Raw genomic sequence first — 26,747 nt, 5'->3', positions numbered from 1 at the left:
CGCTCGCTTCCGCTTCGTAGAAATTTCATTTGTGAGGCGCCTGATTGCCGCTTTGTAACGCTTATCTTGTAGCGCACATTTATCAGTGTTTGGAAGCATTTCCATTGCACCAGCGCATTTCGCCCCAAGCGCTCCGCTCCGCTGTCCCCTACGCAGCCATTTTAGTTGTTGTTGTCCTCCTTCGTGACCCGTCCCGCCTCCCAGCTGAGACGCCCTCCCACTACGTTAATACAGCGCTCCTTGCTCTCCACGCGCTGTGACTTGCTTCGCTCCCCAGCAGAGTGGTCGCTCCCTTGCCTCCCTGGCGATCTGCGGTATCGTTGTGTGTATCGTTGTGTGTTACTGAAGACCTGCAGCGTGCCCTGCCTGCCGCTTTTGCTAAAATTTAACTGATATCGCGCCTGCTTGCCGCTTTGTTTGAATTTACTTAATAACGCGCCTGCTTGCCGCTTTGTGTACATTTTACTTGTAGGGCGCTCGCTTCCGCTTCGTAGAAATTTCATTTGTGAGGCGCCTGATTGCCGCTTTGTAACGCTTATCTTGTAGCGCACATTTATCAGTGTTTGGAAGCATTTCCATTGCACCAGCGCATTTCGCCCCAAGCGCTCCGCTCCGCTGTCCCCTACGCAGCCATTTTAGTTGTTGTTGTCCTCCTTCGTGACCCGCCCCGCCTCCCAGCTGAGACGCCCTCCCACTACGTTAATACAGCGCTCCTTGCTCTCCACGCGCTGTGACTCGCTTCGCTCCCCAGCAGAGTGGTCGCTCCCTTGCCTCCCTGGCGATCTGCGGTATCGTTGTGTGTATCGTTGTGTGTTACTGAAGACCTGCAGCGTGCCCTGCCTGCCGCTTTTGCTAAAATTTAACTGATATCGCGCCTTCTTGCTGCTTTGTGTACATTTTACTTGTAGGGCGCTCGCTTCCGCTTCGTAGAAATTTCATTTGTGAGGCGCCTGATTGCCGCTTTGTAACGCTTATCTTGTAGCGCACATTTATCAGTGTTTGGAAGCATTTCCATTGCACCAGCGCATTTCGCCCCAAGCGCTCCGCTCCGCTGTCCCCTACGCAGCCATTTTAGTTGTTGTTGTCCTCCTTCGTGACCCGCCCCGCCTCCCAGCTGAGACGCCCTCGCCCCTCCCCCTCCACCATCCATATATGACAGTTAATCCCGCGCGCAGCGTCAACGCGCAGCGTCCGCGCCCAACCCGCGCCCAAGGTGCGCCAAAGGTAAGCCCGTCTACGCCCGTCCGCGCCTGGACCGCGCCCAGCGCCAGACCCCCTGCCCCTCGCACTGCCCAGCCCCCCCGCTTTACCTACGATGCCGCCGCCCTCCTAGCCCTTAACCCCGGTCGCGCCCCCAACTGCGTCCAAGCCGCTCCTGGACGCACCCATGGACCGTTCTCCTGCCTCTCCTGCAAATTCAGACACCACACCACAGATTCCCAACCCTAACCACCTAGAATGCATCCTTCTCAACACCCGCTCGGTCCACAGGCACGCCATTGACCTTTGGAACCTACTAGACACCATCTCTCCAGACGTCGCATTCCTTACGGAAACATGGATGAACGCCTCCTCCGCCCCTGACATCGCCATCGCTATCCCTGATGACTATAAAATTACACGCAAAGACCGCACCGACCATACAGGAGGAGGAATCGCTATCGTCCACAAGAAATCAATCCGCATCTCAACCAGCTCTGACGCCAACCTCGCCAACTCCGAACACCTTCACTTCCAGATGCACATCGACCCCAAGACCACACTCAGAGGCACCCTCCTCTACAGACCACCAGGACCCCGCGCAAAATTCAGTGAAGACATCACAGACTTCATCACCCCACACGCGCTCCCCTCCAAAGACTACATCCTTCTGGGAGACCTCAACTTCCACCTCGAAAAGAGCAACGACCACAACACCACCACCCTCTTGGACAACCTCGCCAACCTCGGACTTAAACAACTGGTCACTTCCCCCACCCACATCGCAGGTCACACACTCGACCCCATCTTCACCTCCAGCAACCATGTCTCTTTCAACCACACTACGGAGCTCATCTGGACTGACCACAGCTGCGTCCACTTCACCTACAACAAGCCGAAACCCATCATCCACCTCCAACCAGCTCTACAAAGAAACTGGAACAAAATCACCACGGAGCAGATCTCCACATCTCTCCTTCAAACCTCCCCAGCCCTCTCTTCTAACGCCAACGAAGCCGCCTCCAACCTCACCCTCTGGTTATCCAACACCGCCGACACCTTAGCTCCACTGAGAAAACGCCAACACAAACTTGGCATCAAGAAGTCCTCATGGTTAAACGAGGACCTCAAGAAATCCAAGAAACTATGCCGCTCCCTTGAAAAGGCCTGGAAAAAAGACTCATCCACCAGCAACAAGGACGCCTTCAAAAACGCCATCCGTACTCACCACCAACTGATCTGAAAAGCCAAGAAAACAGCATTCAAGAATCGACTCGACAACAACGCCCACAACAGCAAGGAACTTTTCAACATCGTCAAGGAATTTTCCAACCCCTCGGCCAACTCCAACGACATCACCCCCTCTCAAACCCTCTGCGACTCCCTAGCCTCTTTTTTCCACAACAAGATTGCTGACATCCACAACAGCTTTGACAACCAACCCGGAAGCCAACCCACCCTACCATCAGCTGACTATCTTCCCCCCGTTAACACCCTTAACGCCTGGAACCCAATCTCCACTGAGGACACCATCCGCCTGATGAATTCCATCCACTCTGGATCCCCCACAGACCCATGCCCTCACCACATCTTCAACAAAGCAGACTCTGTCATAGCTCCGCACCTCCGAGACGTCATCAACTGCTCCTTCACCTCCGCCACCTTCCCAGAAGACTGGAAACACGCTGAACTCACCGCCCTTCTGAAAAAACCAACAGCAGACCCCACCGAACTCAAAAACTACCGCCCCATCTCGCTTCTTCCATTCCCGGCCAAAGTCATCGAGAAAGCTGTCAACAACCAGCTCGCCGCCTTCCTCGAAGCCAACAAATCCCTCGACTCCTCACAATCTGGCTTCCGTGCCAAACACAGCACTGAGACCGCCCTCATCGCAGCAACAGACGACATTCGAACTCTACTGGACAATGGAGACACAGTCGCCCTCATCCTCCTCGACCTCTCTGCAGCCTTCGACACAGTCTGCCACAGCACCCTTTTACAGCGCCTCAGAAACATCGGAATCCAAGGAAAGGCACTGGAATGGATCACCTCGTTCCTCTCCGGAAAAACCCAGAGAGTCCGCCTCCCACCATTCAAGTCCGAGGCCTCTGAAATCATCTGCGGCGTACCACAAGGATCCTCACTCAGCCCCACCCTCTTCAACGTATACATGAGCCCCCTCGCGACCATCGCCCGCCAACACAACCTCAACATCATCTCTTACGCGGATGACACTCAACTGATCCTTTCTCTCACCAAGGACCCCAGCACTGCCAAAACTAACCTACATGAAGGAATGAAAGAAGTCGCCGAATGGATGAAACAAAGCCGTCTGAAACTGAACTCAGACAAAACAGAAGTCCTCATCTTAGGTACATCCCCCTCTGCATGGGACGACTCCTGGTGGCCGGAAGCCCTCGGAAACGCACCCATCCCGACAGACCACGCACGGAACCTTGGCGTCATCCTAGATTCTTCACTCTCAATGAACAGACAAGTCAGCGCTGTATCCTCTTCCTGCTTCAACATCCTTCGCATGCTCAGAAAAACATTTCGCTGGATCCCCACCGAAACAAGGAAAACAGTCACCCACGCTCTAGTCACGAGCCGACTGGACTACGGAAACACCCTCTACGCAGGTACCACCGCTAAACTCCAGAAGAAACTACAACGAATCCAAAACGCCTCAGCCAGGCTCATATTAGACATCCCACGCAACGAACACATCTCTGGCCACCTTAAAGACCTCCACTGGCTACCCGTCAATAAGAGGATTACTTTCCGACTGCTTACCCACGCACACAAATCACTCTACGACATCGGACCAGATTACCTCAACTCTCGACTGTCCTTTTACACCCCCTCCCGCCAACTTCGCTCTTCCAGCCAAGCATTCGCCACTGTCCCTCGCATCAACAAAAACACCATGGGAGGCAGATCCTTCTCATACCTGGCTGCCAAAACATGGAACTCACTCCCCGCTTACCTTCGCCTCACCCAGAATCACCTAGCGTTCAGAAAGCAACTTAAAACGTGGATATTTGACAAATAATCCTCCTCCCCTCCCTAAGCGCCTTGAAACCCTCTGGGTATGTAGTGCGCTATATAAATTTTATGACTTGACTTGACTTGAAGCCAACCGGAAATGAGTAAAAGCAACCCCTGACACAGTGTTTCGCTCTAATTAGAGCTCTTCAGAGAGGTATAGCTTTGTCCAGACACAAGGGAGCACCCAGTATTAAGTCAAAACAAAACCCTTTCAGGCATAGAGTGACGCATAAATTATGCAAAGAAGAAGGAGAGAACTCTGGGTAGTTCTCAAGTTTAGGTGGAAAGCAGCCCCTATTAGAGCACTCTCAACACCAGCGACACTCTAGATCTGCTCACCTCAAATGTCTGTTTTTCTATCAAAGTTTTTAAGCATAGGATTAGCACAGTGCTATCCACGCCGAGATAGAAAATGACAAAGTCTTTTGCAATTTATACAGCAAAGTCTTTAAGCATAGGACTAGTACAGTGCTGTCCTTGCTGAGCTGTAAAATTACAAAAGCCATTTATTACTCCAGGCACAATATTACAGCTTTGAATTAGTGAAATACCAACTCAAGCCAACCTGAAATGAGTAAAAGCAACCCCTGACACAGTGTTTCGCTCTAATTAGAGCTCTTCAGAGAGGTATAGCTTTGTCCAGACACAAGGGAGCACCCAGTATTAAGTCAAAACAAAACCCTTTCAGGCATAGAGTGACGCATAAATTATGCAAAAAAGGAGAGAACTCTGGGTAGTTCTCAAGTTTAGGTGGAAAGCAGCACCTATTAGAGCACTCTCAACACCAGCGACACTCTAGATCTGCTCACCTCAAATGTCTGTTTTTCTATCAAAGTTTTTGTACACATATACATATTAGTAATCTAACTACTCAAACATCCCATCATTCAGGTCCTCATGCATTCACCTCACCTAACACTACAGGAACAAAACATAGAATTTGTGTAATGTAGGCTTATGTTAGGTTTTGATAATGATTGCAGGAAACTTGACAGTGCTTTTTGTCATATGAATTCATAGATTAAATGAATATGTAACGAAAGAGGATTAAATAAATGTGTATTTAGAATCTGCTAGTTGTTTCAACACAATGTGACGGAAATGTTTTTTTTTATTTACAAAGTTTGAGGTTTGCAAGGAATTCTGGGTAACATACCTTGGTGAGAGCCAGACAAGTCACCCCATCCTGTATTCCCCTGGGTGTCTAATTTTCAAAAATGTATAGGTGCCAGCAGAGCTAGGGTTCAAAATCTACAGCTAGGCACTTTGCAAAAAAAAGGCTCAGTTTTCACTGTAAAAATGAAGTGTGTCCACGTTGGGTTTTGAGCTGATTCCGTTCGCGGGGGTACTAGTCCTACCCACACAAGTGAGGTACCACTTTTATTAGGAGACTTAGGGTAACACAGAATTGTAAAGCAACTGTTATTACCTATTGACTTTTGATGCATTACTGCCTTTCAAATGAAAGACAATGTGCAAAAAAGAAGTCATTTATTATCATGCTACTATGGGTACTTACAATTTCAGAAATGTGCATATAGCTACTGCTTATAAACTCTGTATTTTGTTCCAATTTCAGAAATACATATGTGTCTTTCATCCCAATTTTTCACTGCATATATTTTCCCAAATGAATTGGTATATACCCGGCACAAAATAAACCATTGCAAGACCCTGCTCAGTTATTGGCTTTGGGTTCGTCGGGTTCTCGGTGAACCTACAAGTCATATATACCCCCACAAGCAGGAAGGTCTAGTGGATGTAAAGGTATATTTGTTTCAAAGATCTGTCATAATTAGAAGAAGGTACAGGTGAAAACGTTGGCACAAATGGCTGTTTTTTTCTTACTCATTTTCATTTTTTCCTATTTTCAACTTTTAGTTTCTATAAAGAAACTTTGAAGGATCTACACAAATGACCCCTTTATGAATTCTGGATTTTTGACACATTTTCTAAAATGTATAGCTATCCAGGATCCATTATTGCTTTCATACCCGTTTCTACCATTAACTGGAAGAAGGTTGAAAGCAAAAAAATTGCAAAAATTGGCTATGGCCCAGTAAAATGCTAAAACTGTGTAAACATTTTTGGTGTTCAGACAAACGTCTCTCAGACCCTGAAATCTGGAAACATTGTTATTTCAATCTCACAAACCCTTTGTTGATACCATTTGCAGAGGGAAAAACAGACGCTTTCATGTGCAGCACTTTTTTTCCCAATAACATTTTATTTTTTATTTTGGCTAATTTCTGGGTCCCTTCCAGGGAAATACACAAACCCTGGGTACCTTTAGAATTTGCATGATGTTGGAAGAAAAGGACAAAAAATATGGTGTGGATACCTTATGTGGTCAAAAAGTTACAGGGGCCTAAGCGCAAACTACCCCAAATTGCCAAACAAGGCATGGGACAGGGGGGGGAAAGGTCGAGCAGCGAAAGGGTTACAACTCTTTGTTCTTTCTGTGAACTGTTGTCATATGGGTGTAGTATTTTCAAACGATAAAATTATCAGAGATTGACCGGTGATGATATTGAAGCTCGAAGCAGGGAGCCCAGTATGTACGAGAATCCCTTGATTGATAAACAACCCAACATGCCTCCTCATGCAGGTGAATAATCATATATCAGCATTAGAACAAAAATGTTCAGAAAAATATAGAATCCATTAAATTCTAATATGTTGCTGAAAATTAATTAATAGACAATGTCCACTGAATAGCTCCAGTTATTGCCTTCATGGCTTGTCTACGCCCGTCCGCGCCTGGACCGCGCCCAGCGCCAGCCCCCCTGGCCCTCGCATTGCCCAGCCCTCCCGCATTACTTACGACGCCTCCACCCTCCTAGCCCTTAACCTCGGCCGCTCCCCCAACTGCGTCCAAGCCGCTCCTGGACTCACCCATGGACCCTTCTCTTGCAACTCCTGCAAGTTCAACGGCACCAAATCCAGCTCCTCATCCACCAACACCACTCAGAGACCTGACACCAACCACCTAAAATGCATCCTGCTCAACACCCGCTCGATCCACAGACACGCCATCGACCTCTGGAATCTACTTGACACCATCTCACCGGACGTCGCCTTCCTAACAGAAACATGGATGAATGCCTCCTCAGCCCCAGACATCACCATTGCCAACCCGGAAGGATACAAGATCATCCGTAAGGACCGCTTTGAGCAAACAGGAGGAGGCATCGCTATCGTCCATAAGAACTCCATCCGCATCTCAACCAGCTCTGATGCCTACCTCGCCAACGCCGAACACCTCCTCTTCCAGATCCACATCGACCCCAAAACCACTCTCAGAGGCACCCTCCTCTACCGGCGTCCAGGACCTCGTGCGCAATTCAGTGATGACATCACTGACTTTATCACCCCACACGCCCTCCCCTCCGAGGATTACATCCTATTGGGAGACCTCAATTTCCACCTGGAAAAGAGCAACGACGGCAGCACCACCACCCTTCTGGACAATCTTAGCAACCTCGGTCTCAAACAACTGGTCACTACCCCCACCCACATTGCTGGCCACACACTAGACCCTATCTTCACTTCCAGCAAACATGTCTCCTTCAGTCACACCACAGCTCTTCACTGGACGGACCACAGCTGCGTTCACTTCACATACAACAAGTCCACAATCTACAACCATCCTCAACCCACCATGCGAAGAAACTGGAACAAAATCACCATCAACCAGATCTCCTCATCGCTTCTTCAAAACCCTCCTGTCCACTCCTCAAACCCCGACCAAGCAGCCACTAACCTCACCCAATGGATATCCAACAGCGCCGACATCCTAGCCCCGTTGAAAAAACGTCAAAGCAAACCAGGCAGCAAAAACGCCTCCTGGTTCAACGATGATCTTAAGAAATCGAAGAAACTCTGTCGCTCCCTCGAGAAGGCCTGGAAAAAAGACCCAAACACCAGCACCAGGGACGCCTTCAAAAACGCCACCCGCATACACCACCAACTAATCTGATCTGCCAAGAAAGCCGCATTCAAAGACCGACTAGACAACAACGCCCACAACAGCAAGGAACTATTCAACATCGTCAAAGAATTCACCAACCCATCAGCCAACTCCAACGACATCACCCCTTCCCAAGCCCTATGCGACTCCCTAGCTTCCTTCTTCCACAACAAAATCGCAGACATCCACAACAGCTTCGACAACCGACCCTGAGACCAACCCACCCAACCTTCTGCAGGACCTTCACCCCCCCTGAACACCCTCAACGACTGGATCCCAATCTCCACCGAAGACACCATCCGCCTGATGAACTCCATCCACTCAGGATCCCCAACTGACCCATGCCCTCATCACATCTTCAACAAAGCAGACTCCATCATAGCACCACACCTCCGAGATGTCATCAACTGCTCCCTCAACTCCGCCAACTTCCCGGAAAGCTGGAAACACGCAGAACTCAGCGCCCTTCTGAAAAAACCCACAGCTGACCCCATCGAACTCAAAAACTACCGCCCCATCTCGCTTCTTCCATTCCCGGCCAAAGTCATCGAGAAAGCTGTCAACAACCAACTCGCCGCCTTCCTCGAAACCAACAAATCCCTTGACTCCTCACAGTCCGGCTTCCGAGCCAAACACAGCACTGAGACCGCACTCATCGCTGCAACTGACGACATTCGAACTCTACTGGACAACGGAGACACAGTCGCCCTCATCCTCCTCGACCTCTCTGCTACCTTCGACACAGTCTGTCATAGCACCCTTCTACAGCGCCTCAGAAACGTCGGAATCCAAGGAAAAGCACTGGAATGGATCACTTAGTTCCTCACCGGAAGAACCCAGAGAGTCCGCCTCCCACCATTCAAGTCAGAAGCCACTGAAGTCATTTGTGGCGTGCCACAAGGATCTTCTCTCAGCCCCACCCTCTTCAATGTATACATGAGCCCCCTCGCGACCATCGCTCGCCAACACAACCTCAACATCATCTCCTACGCTGACGACACTCAACTGATCCTCTCACTCACCAAAGACCCTAACACTGCCAAAACCAACTTACACGAAGGAATGAAAGAAGTGGCCGAGTGGATGAAGCACAGCCGTCTGAAACTGAACTCCGACAAAACAGAAGTCCTCATCTTAGGCACCTCCCCCTCCGCCTGGGACGACTCTTGGTGGCCAGAAGCCCTTGGAAAGGCACCCATCCCGACAGACCACGCACGGAACCTGGGCGTCATCCTGGACTCCTCACTCTCGATGACCAGACAAGTCAACGCCGTTTCATCATCTTGTTTCAACATTCTTCGCATGCTCAAAAAAACATTTCGCTGGATCCCCACCGAAACTCGTAAAACGGTCACCCACGCCCTGGTCACTAGCCGCCTGGACTACGGAAACACCCTCTACGCCGGTACCACCGCAAAACTCCAGAAAAAACTCCAACGCATCCAGAAAGCTTCTGCCAGGCTCATACTAGACATCCCGCGTAAAGAACACATCTCTGGTCACCTGAAAAACCTCCACTGGCTCCCCGTAAATAAGAGGATTACTTTCCACCTCCTAACCCACGCACATAAAGCACTTTACAAACTTGGACCTGAATGCCTCAACACACGACTGTCCTTTTACACCCCCTCCCGTCAGCTACGTTCCTCCAACCGAGCTCGTGCCACTGTAGCTCGCATCAACAAAACCACCATGGGAGGCAGATCCTTCTCCTACCTTGCAGCTAAAACTTGGAACTCTCTTCCTACTCACCTTCGCTTTACTCAGAACCACCTAGCATTCAGAAAGCAACTTAAAACTTGGATATTCGACAAATAATCCCCCACCCCTCCCCAAGCGCCTTGAGACCCTATGGGTATGTAGCGCTCTATATAAATCTTTTGACTTGACTTGACTTGACTTGCCGTCATGACCAACTCCTGCGACACCTCTCACTTCAATCTGACCTGTTGGCCCAGTGCCAGCATCCAACGCTCTTCAACAGGGGCGGTGTGGTCTCTACCACTGATGTCCATCTTGTTTCAATAGCACATTCATTGCCTCAAACCTAGTGCAGTAGCTCTTTCCCTGCATGCTCTGTCCACATAACTAAACTGGACAATGCACTTACCATGTAGTGCATTGATGTGGAACCTTTATGACCTGTGACTCACCAAAAAGGCTTTAATCACAACCTCCAGTGCAACAATGAAAGTAGCAGCTTAGTCAGGACCCTATTCATTCTGCTGTAGATATTATTGCAATGTTTGGTTATTTATTTGCTGTGTCATCTTTCCATTTCTCTTCTTCCAGTTACATCATTACATGAGGGATCTTCATTTTAAAACTTCCTCTGGTGATGAAATCTACTTCGATGATCTTGGGGACCCGCCCACGCACTTTCACATTTTTAACTGGCATTACCTTGGTAGGGCTAATTATACAAGAATCAAAGTGGGAAGCTTCCATCGAAGCCCTTCTGGAGAGGAACAACTCATCATTGATGACAGAGCCATTCATTGGCACCCCGACTTTAAGCAGGTAATGGCTCCTGTCTGAATTGGGAACAGACTTGGAAAAAAGGTGAGAACCATATGGATGTGCAATAATAAGAATAATCAACAGAGAAGTCATTGTTGCCTCATTTTGAGTTTGTATCAGCAGGTGAACCACAATCTATCACGGTTCAGTTGCCCCACTTAACTCTCAGGGACATATTTACAAGCCCGTAGCACCACTGGAATGTCACTTTTTTCATGCTCCAGTGGAGCTCCGTGTCCGCCCATATTTAGAAGGCTGCGTTGAGCCATTTTGCATGGTTTAACGGTGTCTTGCTACTCTGGCCCCCCCAAAACAGCTTTTCCGCAGTAAATGGACGTGCAATGGGTGCTGCTGTGGGCGTTCCCAGCAACACCCAGGGCTTTTTGACTCTGCCCCAGATGTACAAGGATCTGTAAATCTGAGGCAGCACTAAACATGCGCCTTTCAAAAGGAGGACTTAATGTGGTGCAATGAGTAGTAATACTTTAATTTCTCCTCATTTTTGCTCTTTCTACGGGCCTCATTTACTATATAATATTTTGATGCACTGCGGCCCAGCAAGCCTCCCTGCTGCGCTACTGTGCATCAAAATAAAGGGTAGGAATGTGCAGTATCTATGAGGGTGCCTGGGTTGATGCATGCCATCCCATTGTGCACCAGTGCAGGGGAGAAGGACAGGAATGCACCACATCTTGTAGATATTGCGCATTCTTAACCTTATCTTTTGACGCACGGCAGAGCAGCAGGAAGGCTTGCTGTGCTGCAGTGTGTCAATCTATGGTAAATGAGGCTCATAGAAAGAGGTCAAACAATGTGAGTTTTCTACCGGTAGAGCCTAAATATTCTCAAGTGGCAGAAACCTTTAACCTGATAGCTTGTCTTCCACTTGACCGCCAGCTTACAGTAGCAAATGCCTGGGCTGTATTGGGCAGAATGAAGGTCACAATGTTTCCCAGCCCAGGGCTACCGTGTCAGGCTTGGCGACCCATGGCACGGAAATTGTCAAATGATGCCCACACTCAAGGACACAATTCCTCAAATTCCAGGACCATTTACTTTACTGTTTTTCATGAACTATAATATAAAACACAAAAGTTTATATCTTGCAAGTTCTTATGCCTTCAAAGCAAACACCACTGCAGTGGATGCTCTGAAGGCTTAGAGGTCCCCACCAGGAATGCGGGGTCTCTAAAAGCAAGTGGCAGCACTTTATCAGAGGAGCAGAGAGTATAGCCTTTGCTGACCTCATGGGTAAGCACATTTTCCACCACAGTCTAAATACCAGTTGCCGTGTGTGTAGGGTTGACCACATGCTGATGACGTTGCTAATATAATCAAGTTTGCTAACCATGTACAATGGTTGTTGTTAACAAAATAATACACTAAGTGCCACAAGTAAAACCAATTCATGTTGTGACTCTCAAATCACAATTTGCAAGTTGCTCATTAAAAAGTACTGTGTATCAGAAACATCTAGCAATGGGATTGCAAATGACCTATCTCATTCATTTTCATGAGGTAGGTTGCAATGTGTGACCCATTGGGCATGGCCTGTGATCACAGGGATGGTGGACTTCTAGGGTCAGCCAACCACCATGAGTGTGGTTGCTTTTTAATTAAAGCAATATTCTTTATATTCAAAGACAGCCTATTTTCCTTTAAGGAAAACAGGATGTACTTAAAAAAGAAAAACAAAAAGTGTACTTTTCATTTTAGAGTAGGGGGCCACTGCCTGCTCTTAAGAAAAAAAATGTGCTACCATTCACTAAGGAGAAGGGCTCCCCTTACTGTTTGAAACTGGCTAACCACCTACTTGAAGTAGGCAGTAAAATGAAAAATGTTGCGGTCACAAAACAAGTGCACATACCCCTGTGACCCGCTGTTAAGAAAGGACACCCTTGGCACGCTCCTTCCTAATAGCAAGTAGCAAACCCTATTTACCAAGTCAGAAATAGGTTACTGAGGGTTGGTACATGGCAAAAGCCATTTTAACGGTGGCAAATGGGCCGAATCTCCTTTTGCAACAGCTAAAAATGGTCGTATGTGTGCCAACTTCTAGTCCTTGTAAATTACTCTTTCAATTAGCCATTTGTAACTGCATCCAAATAAACTTAATTACTTAATTTTAAGCTTCAACTATGATTTATAATGCTTAGCTAATATTTGAGAAACAATTCCTGGGCTATATCTTTAGCTGTCAATCTTTCGTTTCATACCAAAGATCAGACAATTTGATGAGTACAGGGAGAGTCCGGACCAGGGTGGGTCTGCTCAGTTCTTTTGCAGAGATTCACCCAAGGAACCAGATCCGCAAATGTTTTGGAAACAACAAATTCTTGCAGTCGGAGATTTGGGGGGTTAGAAATCGAGAGTGCATAAGAATCGTACTCTTCTTGTTTCCTAAGAAGGTTACGTTTAGGTAATGTAAAGTCGTGATTCCTCTCCGAGGGTACGAGGATAAGGTCCAGCAACGATCCTATGCCCTATGTGACTGGGAGTAGCAGCTTTATTTTCTGTGCATTCTCTAGAATAGTAGGTGTTGATGGGACTGCTCACTTCACATCAGGGTAGAAGTCTTACAGATTAAATACTGAGGTGCAGTAGTCTGGTTGACTTCTCACAAGATCTGAGTGGACTGAGACAATGTGGCTCCATGCCTCAAAGACCAATCAGCAAATCCTTATTAAAAAACAAATTTGAGCTCAGCATCTGGGTTGGATGCCAGGCAGCAGTTTTGTCCAAATAAAACAGGGTGGCTAGCTGTGAGGTGATACCAAATACAAACAATCACTACTGCACTTTGGAATAGAGATGCATGTTATGACATGTTATGGTAAGGTTTTGTTATGCAATGGTATGCTACGTTATATTATGTTCATTTGTATAGTGCACTAATCACCCATGAGGGTAATGAGGCTCTTGAGCAGACATGTAGGCATGTAGTCCCTGTGGTTTTATTCAAAGAATGAATAAATACAAAACAAGGGGTACAGGGGGTATGTGTTCCTATAGGAAGAAACAATGTCAAATATAAAGTGTAGGTGGGAATGATTCAATTAAGGAGAGGGTCTTCCTACATGGAATTCCGAGCCCTCAAACACCCGATGGGTATCATGATTCATCATAAGGCTTTGCTCCTCGTGGAGCCAGGGCTGCAATTACGCACAGGCCTTACTAGAGGGCTGCTTGGAAGAAATCTTCTGTTTAAACCGTATAGGTGAGTGGAGGTCTGTAAATCTAGGATTGAGTGTATGTGGAGAGAACTGTGATTACGACTACCTAAGGAAATCAAGGAAGGACTTCAAACAGCAAAGTCTTATCCTCTTGCGGAACTCGAAGTAAGGAAGAGGTTCTGATGTGATGAGGGAGGCTGTTCCATTTTTTTGTGGGATGTAAGAGAATGAGAGACCTTCTGCTTTGCTTTTACGGATATGTGGGGTGCGTGCAAGTAAGAGTGAAGTAAAGCAGAGTTGTTTGGCAGGCTGGTGGAAGTGTATATGACTTTTGAAGTAAGTTGGTCCAGTATTGTTTAAAATGTATGTGTGCATGAGAAGCTGGAATTAGATGTGCTTGTGCATGAGGAGCCAGTGAAGCTCTTTGAGGTAAAGAGTGATGTGGGTGCGGTGTGAGAGGTTACATTTCAGTATTATAGTAGTGTTATGGATGATCTGAAATCTGTGAACAAGTTATTTGGAGATTCCGACGTATAATGCGTTGTCGTAGTCTAGACAGCTACTAAAGCCAGCTATCAAAGTGTTCTTGCATAACTGTCCTTTTGGTGTTCTGGAGCATCACCTTGAAGTCTTTCATAGTATATGTAGGATGTGAAAGCCAGAGGCACTCACTGCATTGACCTGTGCCATCATTGTGTCATCTAGGAAGACCCCCAGGTTTTTTGCATGGTTGGTAGATGTTGTTCCTAGCTCCAATGGGCAAAAGTTATAACCCCATGAAAAGGTCCTGGTTCCAAAGATCAGAACCTCTGTCTTGTTAGAGTTGAGCCTAAGACAGATGGTTTGCATCCATTCTGCTACCATGGTCATGCATTTGTGAAGTTGGTTCTAGTGGCAGTTGTATTGCCCATCAGGGAGAGGATGAGTTGCGTGTCATTGGCACAGGAGATGACGTGATGTCTTGTGATTGGATGATGTTGGTGAGCAGTGTCATGCAGATGTTGAACTGGATAGGGCTGAGGGACGATCCCTGAGGGAGTCTGCAGATCAGGTGCTTGGTTTCTGAGGAGAAAGAGGCAGTCTGTCCCTTTGTGTTGTTCTTGTGAGGAATGAGCAGATTCAGGTAAGCGTGGATCCGTGGATGACAATGTTATGGAGTGTTCTGATGAGCGTGTTGTGGGAGACAGTACCCAAAGCCATGTAGAGGTCAAGAATGAGGACAGCTGTGTTTCCTCAGTCCAGGATGGTCTGGATGTCATCAGTGGCTGCCATGAGTGGTGTTTTGGTGCTGTGGTTCTTACTGAGTCCTGATTGGGGATTGTCTAGCAAGTGGTGATGCTCGAGGTGGGTTGAGAATTGCTTGTTGATGGCTTTCTTTTGCAGCAAGGTACAGACACATACAAAAACTATGCTAGGCAGTTGCATCAATTTTCTCTGTCTTTGGAAGCTGTTCCGGTTACATGGCCAGTTTGACTTGGCTGGCTCAGGTACAGACACTGGGACCAATTCATCTGGACAGGAAGAAAAGGCAGACAATCAGAGAACAATATATTTTACCTTGGGGTAGGAGAAAATCAGGCTTTGAGATGTAGAAAAATGATCCAAATTCTGGCATGTGTACATTTCGGTTCTGTTTAAGTTTTTAACTGGAAGGCTCTCTTCTCTTAACACTCATGCTTGTCCACATCCTTTGGTGACACGTTTAACAAATACTACTCTGGACCTCCAATCAAACAATTTAATGTACTGAAAAAGTCATTTCAGAGACAGAAGTCAATCTAGACAAGGTTGTTTCTACTATTAAACACAGCCTTGTAGGGAAAGCCCTGGACCTGATGGTGTCCTTATAAAATTTTACATATTATGTTACAATAATTAATATTGCATACAAATCACCCCCAGGGGGTTATCTCGGCACAAGGAGCCTCCAGACACCATACCGCTGTCACTTCAAAAACTATCCCTAAAACAGTTCAGTTTTAAGTGATTTACTAAATTTGAGATGATCCGTACAGAAACATAAATGAACAGGGAGAGCATGCCCCCTGAGTGAGACTTTTTAACCAAAGGGATCACAAGCAGCCTTTTTTCACGTGAATGAAGTGACTTGTTAGACTTTACAGAGTGTGCCTCGAGGTTAAGCATTGTGAGCCCTTCCCTATTAGGGCTTTGTGAGTCATACAACAGATCTTAAAGACAATCTCCTTACGAACTGGCAATCAATGGAAAGACCGTAAAAGAGAAGCAGATGAGGACTTTGCAGGAGCTTTGCAGATAAGAGATCTGCTGTGTTTTGAACCACCTGTAGTTTTGTCAACTAGGACTCATTCCTAGAAGTGAGTAAAGCATTACCATAATCCAAGTGACTCGCCACTAAGGCTTGGACAAAGGAAGAATTGGGATGGCACTTCTTTACAAATGTTTCATTTAAAAACAAAGTCCCCCAGTTTTGAAGACCTGAGCTTCCATACACAGGGATTGGCCCAGGAACACTCTAAGATGTCTAACAATCATCTTTGTGGTTTATTTATTTATTTATTTTTATTTATTGGTTTATATAGCGCTTGAATCTACTCCAACTGGAGTATCTCTGCGCTTTTGGAACCGGAAAGACAGCGGGCATGGTATGGAGATGGAATTAAATTTCATTTTTAAACAAAACAGTTTTTAAGAGTTTACAGAATGTTAGATGTTCTTTACATTGTCTTAGAGCCAGAGGAAGTTTGTTCCACAGCTTGGGACCAGTGATGGACAGGGCTCTACCTCCGTGTCTGGCCTTTTTGACGCGAGGGACCACGAGGAGGAGATCGTTACTTGATCTGAGGGATCGTGCTGGAACATAAGGTCAAATTTACGCTCAAGATAAACCGGCCCCTGTCCATTCAAACACTTATGGATCAGACAGCATATTTTGAATTTTGCTCTTTGTCGAATTGGGAGCCAATGTAGTTGTTCAAGGAGGGGCTTGGAGGCAGTTCTCTGGAGAGCATTCAGAACAAGGCGGGCTGCCGTGTTCTGAATGACTTTCAACTTAGCCAACACTCCTTCGTTCGCAGAGAGCAGCAAGCCGTTAGAATAATCGATCCGACTAAGGATCAGTGCTTGAACAAGTGTTTTCCTAACAGAGTCAGGTAGAAGTGGGAAGACTTTGCGGAGCAGACTGATGGTATGGAAGCATATCCCTGAGATGTAGCTTGTATGTTGTTTTAATGACAGGTCGTGATCAAACCGAATTCCCAGATTTTTCACTACCTGTTTAGGTTCAGGGACTGCTCCTAATTCTGATGGCCACCATTCCGGAGTCCACAGTATTTTAGCCTCCCCAAACAACATGACCTCAGTTTTGCTGACATTACATTGGAGATAGTTAGTAGACATCCATGTTGCCACTTCTTTCATGCCTGAAGAGAATGAGTTCCTGACCTCAGCGGAAAGAGTTTTAAAGGGAAAGAGGAGCTGTGTATCATCTGCGTATGATACGGGGATGAAGCCGTACCTACGCAATACTCCTGCCAGGGGTGCCACATAGATATTAAAAAGAGTGGGGCTCAAACACGAGCCCTGTGGCACCCCCTTAGAAATCTCTGTTTCCGCTGAACGATACACACCCATGGTGACTCTCTGGGTGCGATCAGATAGGAAACTCTTCCACCAGTCAAAGGCTTTGTTCTTAATGCCAGCGTTCGACAACCGTTGAGTCAAGATGGTATGGGGCGCGGTGTTGAACGCTGCCGATAGATCTAATAGAACCAAGATGACTGAGAGGCCCTTGTCCTGGTACATGTGGAGGTCATCAGTAACAGACAGGAGGGTGGATTCTGTACTGTATTTGGGGCGGAATCCTGACTGGGAGTCATCCAGAGCATTGGCAAGTTCAATATGTCCGGATAGGTGGCGATTCACATGCTTTTCTATAATTTTCCCTAAGAATGGTAATAGGGAAATAGGTCTTAAGTTAGTTAAGTCAGACCAGGGTAAGGCGGTGTTTTTTCATATAGGTCTGACAAGGGCTCGCTTCCATTCCTTAGGGACAATGCCTGAGATAAGTGAAAGATTCACCAATTCAGTGATCGTTGGGCATAGTTGCTCGTCCAATGCAGGCATTAACCTGGCGGGGATAGTGTCCTCTGGACTCCCGCTTTTAATCTGTTTTATTAAGATAGATGTTTCTTGTAACGAAATAGGGGGAAGGATGTCTAGGGAGTTAGCATCCCATATAGATTCTGTGAGATTTGGGGGGGTTTCTAAGTCTGAAAGTGTAGCCTGGTTTGTGCACACTATTTTATCATAGATTTTATTAATGTTATTAGTGAAAAAGCAGGAAATGTCATCACACAACTGTTGGGAGGACATATCAGGGGCTTTGCATGCAGTGGGTTTAGCGAATATTTGTAAAATTTGAAAAAGAACCCTGGGGGAGTTCCCTGCCTCTTGTATTTGTGATGCGATATGGGCTTTTTGTGCAGTACGAATCGCTTTATGGTAGAAGGATAATGCGTCCCAGTATTTATTCTTATCCTCTAAAAGATGGGAGGTTCTCCATCTTTTTTCTAATTTCCTAGCACCTAATTTAAGTGTTCTTAGATGGTCAGAGAACCAGGGGGCATATTATCAAGGGGGTTTATCTCCGCTTTTTTGGCTTTAAAAGCCAAGAAAGCGGAGATAAAATTATCTCCCTATTACCAAGCTGTCGCTAACACCAGTTAGTGACAGCTAATAGGAGATAGCGACCATCTTGGGCCCCGCTTTGCATGTCAGTGATATTTATCACTAATGACATGCAAAGTGGGCGTGCCAAGATGTTAGCTACTGGAAACAGTCCCTAACATCGCTATCTCCAAAAGCTAACACCTACCCTGAGCAGTTCTTAGCCATGTTATCCAATGGGAGGTGGATAACATGGCTAAGAGCATTTGCTCGATAATGCATGAATATCGCTGACTTTTCAGCGATATTCATGCATTGCGGCCGTTTTTTATCGCATTTGCGATAAACCTTGCTAATAGCAAAGTTTATCTGCGATAAAAATCGCCGATGTGCGGAGATAATTTTTGTCTCTAAACAAGTTAGAGACAAAAATTATCGCTAGTTGTTGGTAATATGCCCCCAGATTTCTTGCTTTTTGGCTGGCCTAGATTTAAAATGTTTTAGTGGGGCAATGTTATCTATGACTTTCTTGGTTTCTCCTTCGAATTTATTAAGAGCAGTTTCAATGTTATCCAAAGGTAGGAGGATAGGGGGATTAAAATTTTCTCTAAAGGTAGAGTTGGTAACTTTATGCCACTGTCTACGGATGCAAGGTAAAGAGGTGGGGCATGAAGGAGTAGGTGCTTGGAAGGGGGTAGTGAATTCCACAATAAAATGGTCAGTCCAGCTCACCTGAGTTGCAGGCGGGCAGGAGACAAGCGGGACATTGGAGAATATCAGGTCTAAGGTATGACCTGCCTGATGGGTAGGTCCGCTATTCCTTAATATTAAGCCTAAGGATGATAAGTCTGTTAGTAGAGATTGTGCCTCATTACAATCTGATTTCTCACTGTGTACATTAAAATCTCCAACTAATATGAACTCACTATCATTATTGATATGTGGGGCGAGTAATTCAACCAGGATGTTGGTGAAATCCTTGTAGGGACCAGGTGGCCGATAAACTAGAGCGCCTCTATAGTTTTCTTTAGGGGATGTCTGTATTTTGAAAACTAGAATTTCAATGTCGGGGGAGCTGAGTTCCTCTAGGACCGAGATTACCAGCTCTTCTTTGTATACAATATCAATCCCGCCGCCAGTTTTCAAAGGACGGTCTACTCTAACTACTTTATAGTTACAGGGGGTAGCTAGAGTTATGGCTGGAGTACAGTGTGGTTTGAGCCACGTTTCCGTAAGATAACATACCTCAGGTTGTTTGGAAGAGATTAGTTCCCAGACCTCAGCGGTATGTTTCGAAAGGGACCTAATGTCACATAAGATGTTTTTCCTCCCCAATGGAAAGGCATCTGCGACTTGCGATAAGGTGGAGATTATAGGATTGGGACAGCTTCTATGGTGTGTCTTTCTCATTTGCGTGGAAAACTGAGTGTGACAGAGGCGGCAAGAGAAAGGGCCTTCAACCTCTGGCCGAGCGGTGCAACTTACGCCTAACGCATAGTGAGTATTTAGACTCCGCAATACCTTAGAGGAGTATGTTAGCTTTTCCGGGGAGGATACATAAGGTAGAATTGTATGATCCTCCATGGCCCCTGGCCAGTTCTGGCGCGGACGGGCGCAGATGGGCAGGTCTTTGGCTTGTCTTCGGCTCGTATGAAGGCGCCCCCCTGCGCACAACCGCTGCGCGCTAGTACCGACGAGTGGCTAAATAGCCCCTATTGCAGAAAGGCTAGAGCGCTAACCGCTCGACTCTACAACAGGAAGTGTGTCTCTCAGGCTCGTACCTGTCCCGCCCTCCGCTCAACGATATTGGATACCGAGCCGGACCGGGGCGGGCAGGCTACAACACAGAGCACTGAGTTCCTAAAGCCCCTAGCAGCTCCGTGAGTGAGCGTGAAGCACAGGTCTGTCTTTGTATTTCATGTAGTTTAATAATATTTTAATCTTTTTAAATGTGGTCTTGTTTTGTTTTGCTTTGCCCAGTTCTTTTTACTTCGTCTAGTTATTGTATTAAGTTGATGTTGTGGCGTTTTTAAATTATAACTATTACAAATGTACATTGTTAAGATTATTTGAAAATGTTGGGAATTTTAAAAATATGTTACAATGTGTCTTTTATGATTTTTTAAATCGAAATAAAGACTATAAAACCTGAAACCTGAGCGTGAAACACAGAGGGTATGTGTATTAAAATTTGCGATCAATTATAATACAATAAAAGATTTTTAAATTCGCAATCAATTTAAAATCCGTTTTAAAGTTACATCAGTTTTGCAATTCACATCCACAGAGCCAGCAGAGTGTTCGGATATGCAAGTATTTTACCTGGCACCAAAAGCGGGGTCTGCAGACACTGCCACTGTCAACCTTACCGACCAACTTTTTGTGACCACCAGTTTGAGGCCCATAGGTTGGAATCTGTTATAAATGGGGGTCTCTAGTTGGCAGAGATAGTTACCTTGGTCCAGACCCCTGGAGCGGAACCCCCGTGCAGAATTGTCAGGTCACCTGTGGCAGGTGTCCTGTATAATTCGCCCACCAGTTCAGAGGTTCTATCCTGGATCAGATCTCAGCCCAGGGTCTGTACCCTTAGACTGGGCAGAGGTCAGGGGTGAGGTTGTTCTCTCCCTGAACCCATACTGGGGACTTGCCCCCTCCCACCTAGACCGGTGCCCTAAGAAGACAAACCAGTAGGGGTACTGTTAGCAGTCTCCTCTTCCTTCAAGTCAGGGGGGATACCCTGAAACTGGCCCTCCAACCCAGGGTTTGTACTCTTAGGCTGGACCTGTGCCTGGCAACCTAGGAATAATGGGGGAAAACACCAACACCCCCGAAGGGAAATACACTCCTCTGGGAAATAGTCTGACTGGTGTAGGCCCTTCTGCCTCTTGTCCACCTGACAGAGCATGAAGACTCCCCAGGCCAGAAGTGGCCTCTCCAGGGTTAGTCCTGGGGGGCTCTGACCTCAGAGCTGGCAACCCCTTAACCACTGTTCTTTCCACTAGGGACTGCATCCCCCCTCTTCCCTCTCTCTGGACTCATGCACACCCCCAAATGCAGAGGGGCTGCCAGTCAACAGAGCTGGTGGAATGCTAGTTACAGCAGTATCCATTGCTCAACTGACACCTTTGGATCCCCTCAGGGAATGGCCTCCCGGGACAGACTAGGCCCCCTCCTGGTGTACCCTCATGAAACCAACCATGACTTGAGACTTTTTCTGGGTTTCAGGTACCTCAGGACACAGCCCACTCCAACTCCTTCTCCTCTGAGACAAGACATGGGACCCATCACACCCTCCCACTACTCTTGGACCTATCTGTGCCATCACGACCCTCCCCTACCTCACTTGGTTGGGGCAAACATGAGCCACCTCCTTCAGGAGCACCCCCAGATGCCTCTTGAGACCCTACAGAATACACCAAAAGGTCTGCCTCCAGTGTGAGCTCCCAGGGATCAGAGAACTCACGCTCCACCAGGTGTTGGCAAAGCTCTGGAAAACAGGGACTTAAAATATGCTCTCCGCTATTTGAATCACACAGCCCCATGCAGGTGTTAACCAAGATACCTTTTGCCTCACCATCCAATGCCTCACACATGTACCCCACATAACTCTCCTAAGATTGGCAAGACTGTCTCTGTCACTCAACCTACACTCTTCTGGGTGGCCTCCACATTCCCAGACCAGGACTTCTAGCAAGGGGTAACCCCTCTCCCTGCACCTCTCATCTATAGTCAGGGACACCCCACATCCGCAGAACCAGAGCAGGTGGAAGAGCCTTCTCTTACATCACAGCCAAAACCTGGAATGAGCTCCCAGTCTACATCAGAAGCTCCCCCACCCGGCATGCCTTCAGCAGGAGCCTCAAGACCTGGCTCTTTGACTGAACCTGAGCTGCCCCCTCCCCACCAGCACCTTGATACCCTCACAGGTAAGTTGTGTGCTTTATAAATCCCTGTTGATTCATTGATTGATCTGTCTCCTCGCGCTCCCGATCCAGCTGCCTCAGCCTCTGGTCACAAGCACGAATCAGATTCCTCACTTCATGAGCCAATTTTTCCCAAAATGTTTCCTCCTCAGGGCCACTCTCCCCCTTGGTATTCTGGCTGAGGATCCTCCCCCTCAGATTCCTCCTCAGAGTCATCTGCTAGTGTTGCTTCCCAGCATAGTACCTCATAGCTATGCAGGACTGCCTCAAGATCCTGCCTTGTGAATCGCCTCTTCACAGGTATCCCCCTAGTTCGCTTATCTTGTAGATGTGCAGGTGCCAAAAGTTGACTTCCATTTTGACAAGGCTCAACAGGTGCAACAATTAACCAGACTTTCAACAGCTAAATTTAACCATGTTCACCGCATATTCACCGCTAACCACCAATGTTAGAAATGGGCATCTCTATTTGGCAGAAGTAGGTACATTTGTCCAAGTAGGGACCCTTTTTTTCTAGTCATAGTAAGAGGGATACACTTCTAAAATAACCACTGCTCACCCCCTTGGTGGCATGGCCGGAGCAGACAGGGTTATCTCAGAGGCAGTGTGTAAAGCATTTGTGAACATATACCGTAATACAGTGAAAACACTACAAATGGACACCACAACAGTTCAGAAAAATGTGTGATCTTTATCTAAACCAAACAAGACCAAAACATAAAAAATCCACAATACAGTATTAAAAATATGAATTTCAAAAGGTAGAAATATTTCAGTTCAAACCAAGTTGCAGATGTAACACGTTTTACGCAAAGTACCTTGAATGTGTCACACACACAATCAAAAAGGGTCACAGGGAAGGTGATGCATCGGTTCTTTACACTCAGGTAAGGTGATGCGTCAGTTCCTTGCTCCAGGGAAGGTGATGTGCCGGTTTCCTTTTGCTGCCCAGAGGAGGTGATGAGTCAGTTTCTTACTGGAGAGGAGGTGATGTGACAGTTTCTTACTGCGTGGGGAGGTGATGCATCAGTTTCTTACTGCATCCCCCAGTAATGCGCCACAATGTGATGCAATGATCTGTGGTGATGCGTGGGCTCTTGCAGCCGCACAACAGGCCTTGCGTCAGAATCGGTGCTGTGACCTCGGACTTCGGAGATCAATGCACTTGATGCACAGTGCAGTGATTTCTCGAGCCGCGGGAAACCCTGAAACAAATTCTTCGGCGATGCATGGGAAACAGGTGCGTTGTGCTTCTCAAAGTTGTGTTACTTTTCCCCGCTTCCAGCGGCAAACAGCCTGCAGAGGTCCAAAACAATAACCGGCACCTCTTAGCAGAAGCAAAATCCCAGCAAGGAACTTCTGGAGAACTGGTGGTGAAGTATTTGTGTCACTGAGACTTCAGAACAGGAGTCAAAGTGAGGTTCAAACCCTTGGAGATCTTCCTAAAGCAGGGGACACAGCAAAGTCCTTTTTTTCTTTCCTTGGCAGCAACTAGCCACTGCAGGCCAACCCCAGACAGCAAACAGCACAGGGGCAGTATTCCTCCTCAGCTTCTACAGCACTTTTCCTTGGCAAAGGTTCCTCTTGATTCCTAGAAGTCATCTAAAAGTCTGGGGCCTGGGACCCTCTTTTTATACAGTAAATCTCTGTTCTCTTCTGTCCCAGGGCTTTGAGCCCAGTCCAAACCAGTTCTGGGGGCACAGCAAACTCCTTTGTCCATGTGAACCCTGGCTCCAGACACACCACAGGGGGGCAGAGCCATCCACGATCGAGGTCTGCGTCCGTTTTGCCCATGGAGGAGGGAACAAAAAGGAGCAGAGTAGTTTTACATATATATATATATATATATATATATGTATGTATATAATTTTTTAGGTGGTAAAGGTATGTGTAGTAAAGGCATATCTGTTTGAAATAAAGGACCTTCGTTGTCATGGCCTTTGTTGTTCTGACATACAGCCTTCATGTAGATGCCTCAATGTTTTTCTCAAAGTAGCTAACAGTTGAAATAAAAGAAAATGAAAATTGGTAGGAAAATGTTTTCAATTGTGACAACATTTTTAATTGTAACTTCTCCTCATGATGGCTGATTTACAAAAGCAATATGCCATTACAACTATTAGAGACTTCCGTTTGTGGGGATATTTAGGGTTTGTGGCTTTTCCAAGAACTCAAGGAACCCAGAGCCAATAACTTAGCTGCATCTTGCAATGTGTTTTCACTGTTTAATGAGTATAGAGCAATTCACATGGTAATTTTTTAAATTTAGAAATAGGTATAAAAAAAAACTATATAATAACAGGTGAATTAGAAGGCAATTCTCAAAACTTCTTCTTTCTTACACACTGGCTTACCGTTTTCAGTTTCATTGATCTTTATTCGGATATGCACTATCCATAAAAGCACAAACATTTCTCACATAATTAATCATAAAAGAATTTACATTGATCCATCATCTTAAGTTTACAGAACTCGACTATAAAACAATTCAGTGAACCATCGCAGAATTATCACACATGTTCAATAGCAGCTCCATATACTAAAGTGGCAAAGTGGAAATATTTCAGAAAATAGCAGCAGAGATGGACAGATTATTATTATATCACATTAAAAGCCGCATAAAACAATGTAATAATTATCACAAGAAAATAGCAGCAACGTGTTAGAAATTACCAATGTTAAAAGTGCAAATAGGACTGAAAAGATAGCAGCAAGGAGGACAAACCTATTAAATTCTATACATGATGCTCTATACGTCCAGGTATCGCTCATATCACATAATTCCCTGTTTGGATATGAAATCAAAAAGTGCATAAAGTGCGTCCTAGTCCAACATTCAGTAATTCATGGAAGAACGTGAGCGAATAGCCATTTTTAAAAAAGTGCAAACTCGAAATGTTAAATCCTCACCATTAAGCTGAAGAATAGTTTTATATGAAACCTTAAAATCCGTTATTCCATTAGCCCTAATAAATGGGATCAGTTGCAGCATGCTGTACTTTTAATAAAAAGTGCAGAAGAACAGAAAATGCAACATAGACTGCTTCCCTAGATTGCCACTGGGGCAAACCAAATCCTCAATGTTGGGTTGATAGCCTAAGGGAAAACACAGCAAGTATTTTATTGTGCCGGATCTAAGGCAAAAGAGAAGGCTTCGCTCCCAATCAGTGATATCTTTTAAAAGATACCTAGCTGGCAAACGAGTGGATGGTCCACCTTCTTCTGCCATTGATATATATTGTGCCACAGATACTTTGTTGTGTTCCTGTGCATATCTTATGTCCCCATAGTGTTTGTATAAGGATTTGCGGACAATCTTTTATCAATTCCATCTAATTGGTCTAGATTATGAAAGATATGACCAAAGTTAACTCTTGTCATACTTGCCTGCACTTCTGCGAGCCACGGTATGTCTCCTCCTTTGTCACATTTTAAGCAGTCAACTATGATTTCCCTGTGTTAGCGAGGCTCCCGGGTTTTGCCAGACCTTCAGCCAATATATGACTGGGCGGGACCTAATGTAATCCTCTAAGTAAAATAATTTTAACTCGTTATGGCAGGTAAAAGTAGGTGATGACATTGGTAACCCGAAAATTCTCCTGCAAAATCTATTTTCTTCAACCTGGACGCTTTTCAGGTTAATAAAACCCCAAATTTCAGCCCCATAAGTCATGATTGGTACGCATTGTGTCCTATAAATTTTAAGTAGGGACAGTACTAACTCAATTCTTTTCGGTTGAGGGAGACTTATTATTGTATTAACTGCTTTTAAAAATTTGGTCCGGCCGTATGCCAAATGAGGTACCCATGATCCATTATCTGAAAATTGTAAACCCAGGTACGGGAAAATGCGAGTGTGTAACAGGGTATCTGGGCCCGAAGTAATGGCATTAATGAAGCATTTTTTAGGACCACAGCACATTAAAAAAGGTTTCTTAAAATGCATGCAAAGATTCAGTCTATTCATGAAAACTACAAACCCCCTAACTAAAATACACAGAGCATTGGGTGTGTGTACCATTAAAACAGCATCATCTGCATATAACAGAGCCGGCAGTTTATTACCATTAATTATTGGAACATCTGGTTAATCCACTCATATTTGCTGCGCCGAGGGGTGGATATCTGCTTGTTGCAGGAGACTCACTTAGCATCTGCTAATACCAATATGCTCAAACACCATCGGTGGGGAGAGATCGTGGAAGCTCCATTTTCAAGTTATGCTAGAAGGGTGGCCATTTTAATACGTAGAGGTTTGCAGTAGAA

The 26,747-nt window shown here is 46.0% G+C and overlaps 1 protein-coding gene across 2 annotated transcripts in view; it reads left to right on the top strand.

The window, feature by feature from the left end:
• LOC147689483 (vomeronasal type-2 receptor 26-like) overlaps positions 1–26,747 on the top strand; it is a 397,211-nt gene that overhangs the window by 205,449 nt on the left and 165,015 nt on the right. For both annotated transcript variants that reach the window (XM_086940114.1, XM_086940115.1), the window contains exon 2: positions 10,511–10,738. In XM_086940114.1, the coding sequence (XP_086796240.1) occupies positions 10,523–10,738 (216 nt within the window). In that variant the 5' untranslated portion in view covers positions 10,511–10,522. The remainder of the gene's footprint in view (positions 1–10,510; positions 10,739–26,747) is intronic.

This window comes from Lissotriton vulgaris, chromosome 10 (genome assembly GCF_964263255.1).
Source record: "Lissotriton vulgaris chromosome 10, aLisVul1.2, whole genome shotgun sequence".
Taxonomy (NCBI): Eukaryota; Metazoa; Chordata; class Amphibia; order Caudata; family Salamandridae; genus Lissotriton; species Lissotriton vulgaris.
The sequence above is the reverse complement of the archived record's forward strand: the minus strand, read 5'-3'. Positions and strand labels throughout refer to the sequence as shown.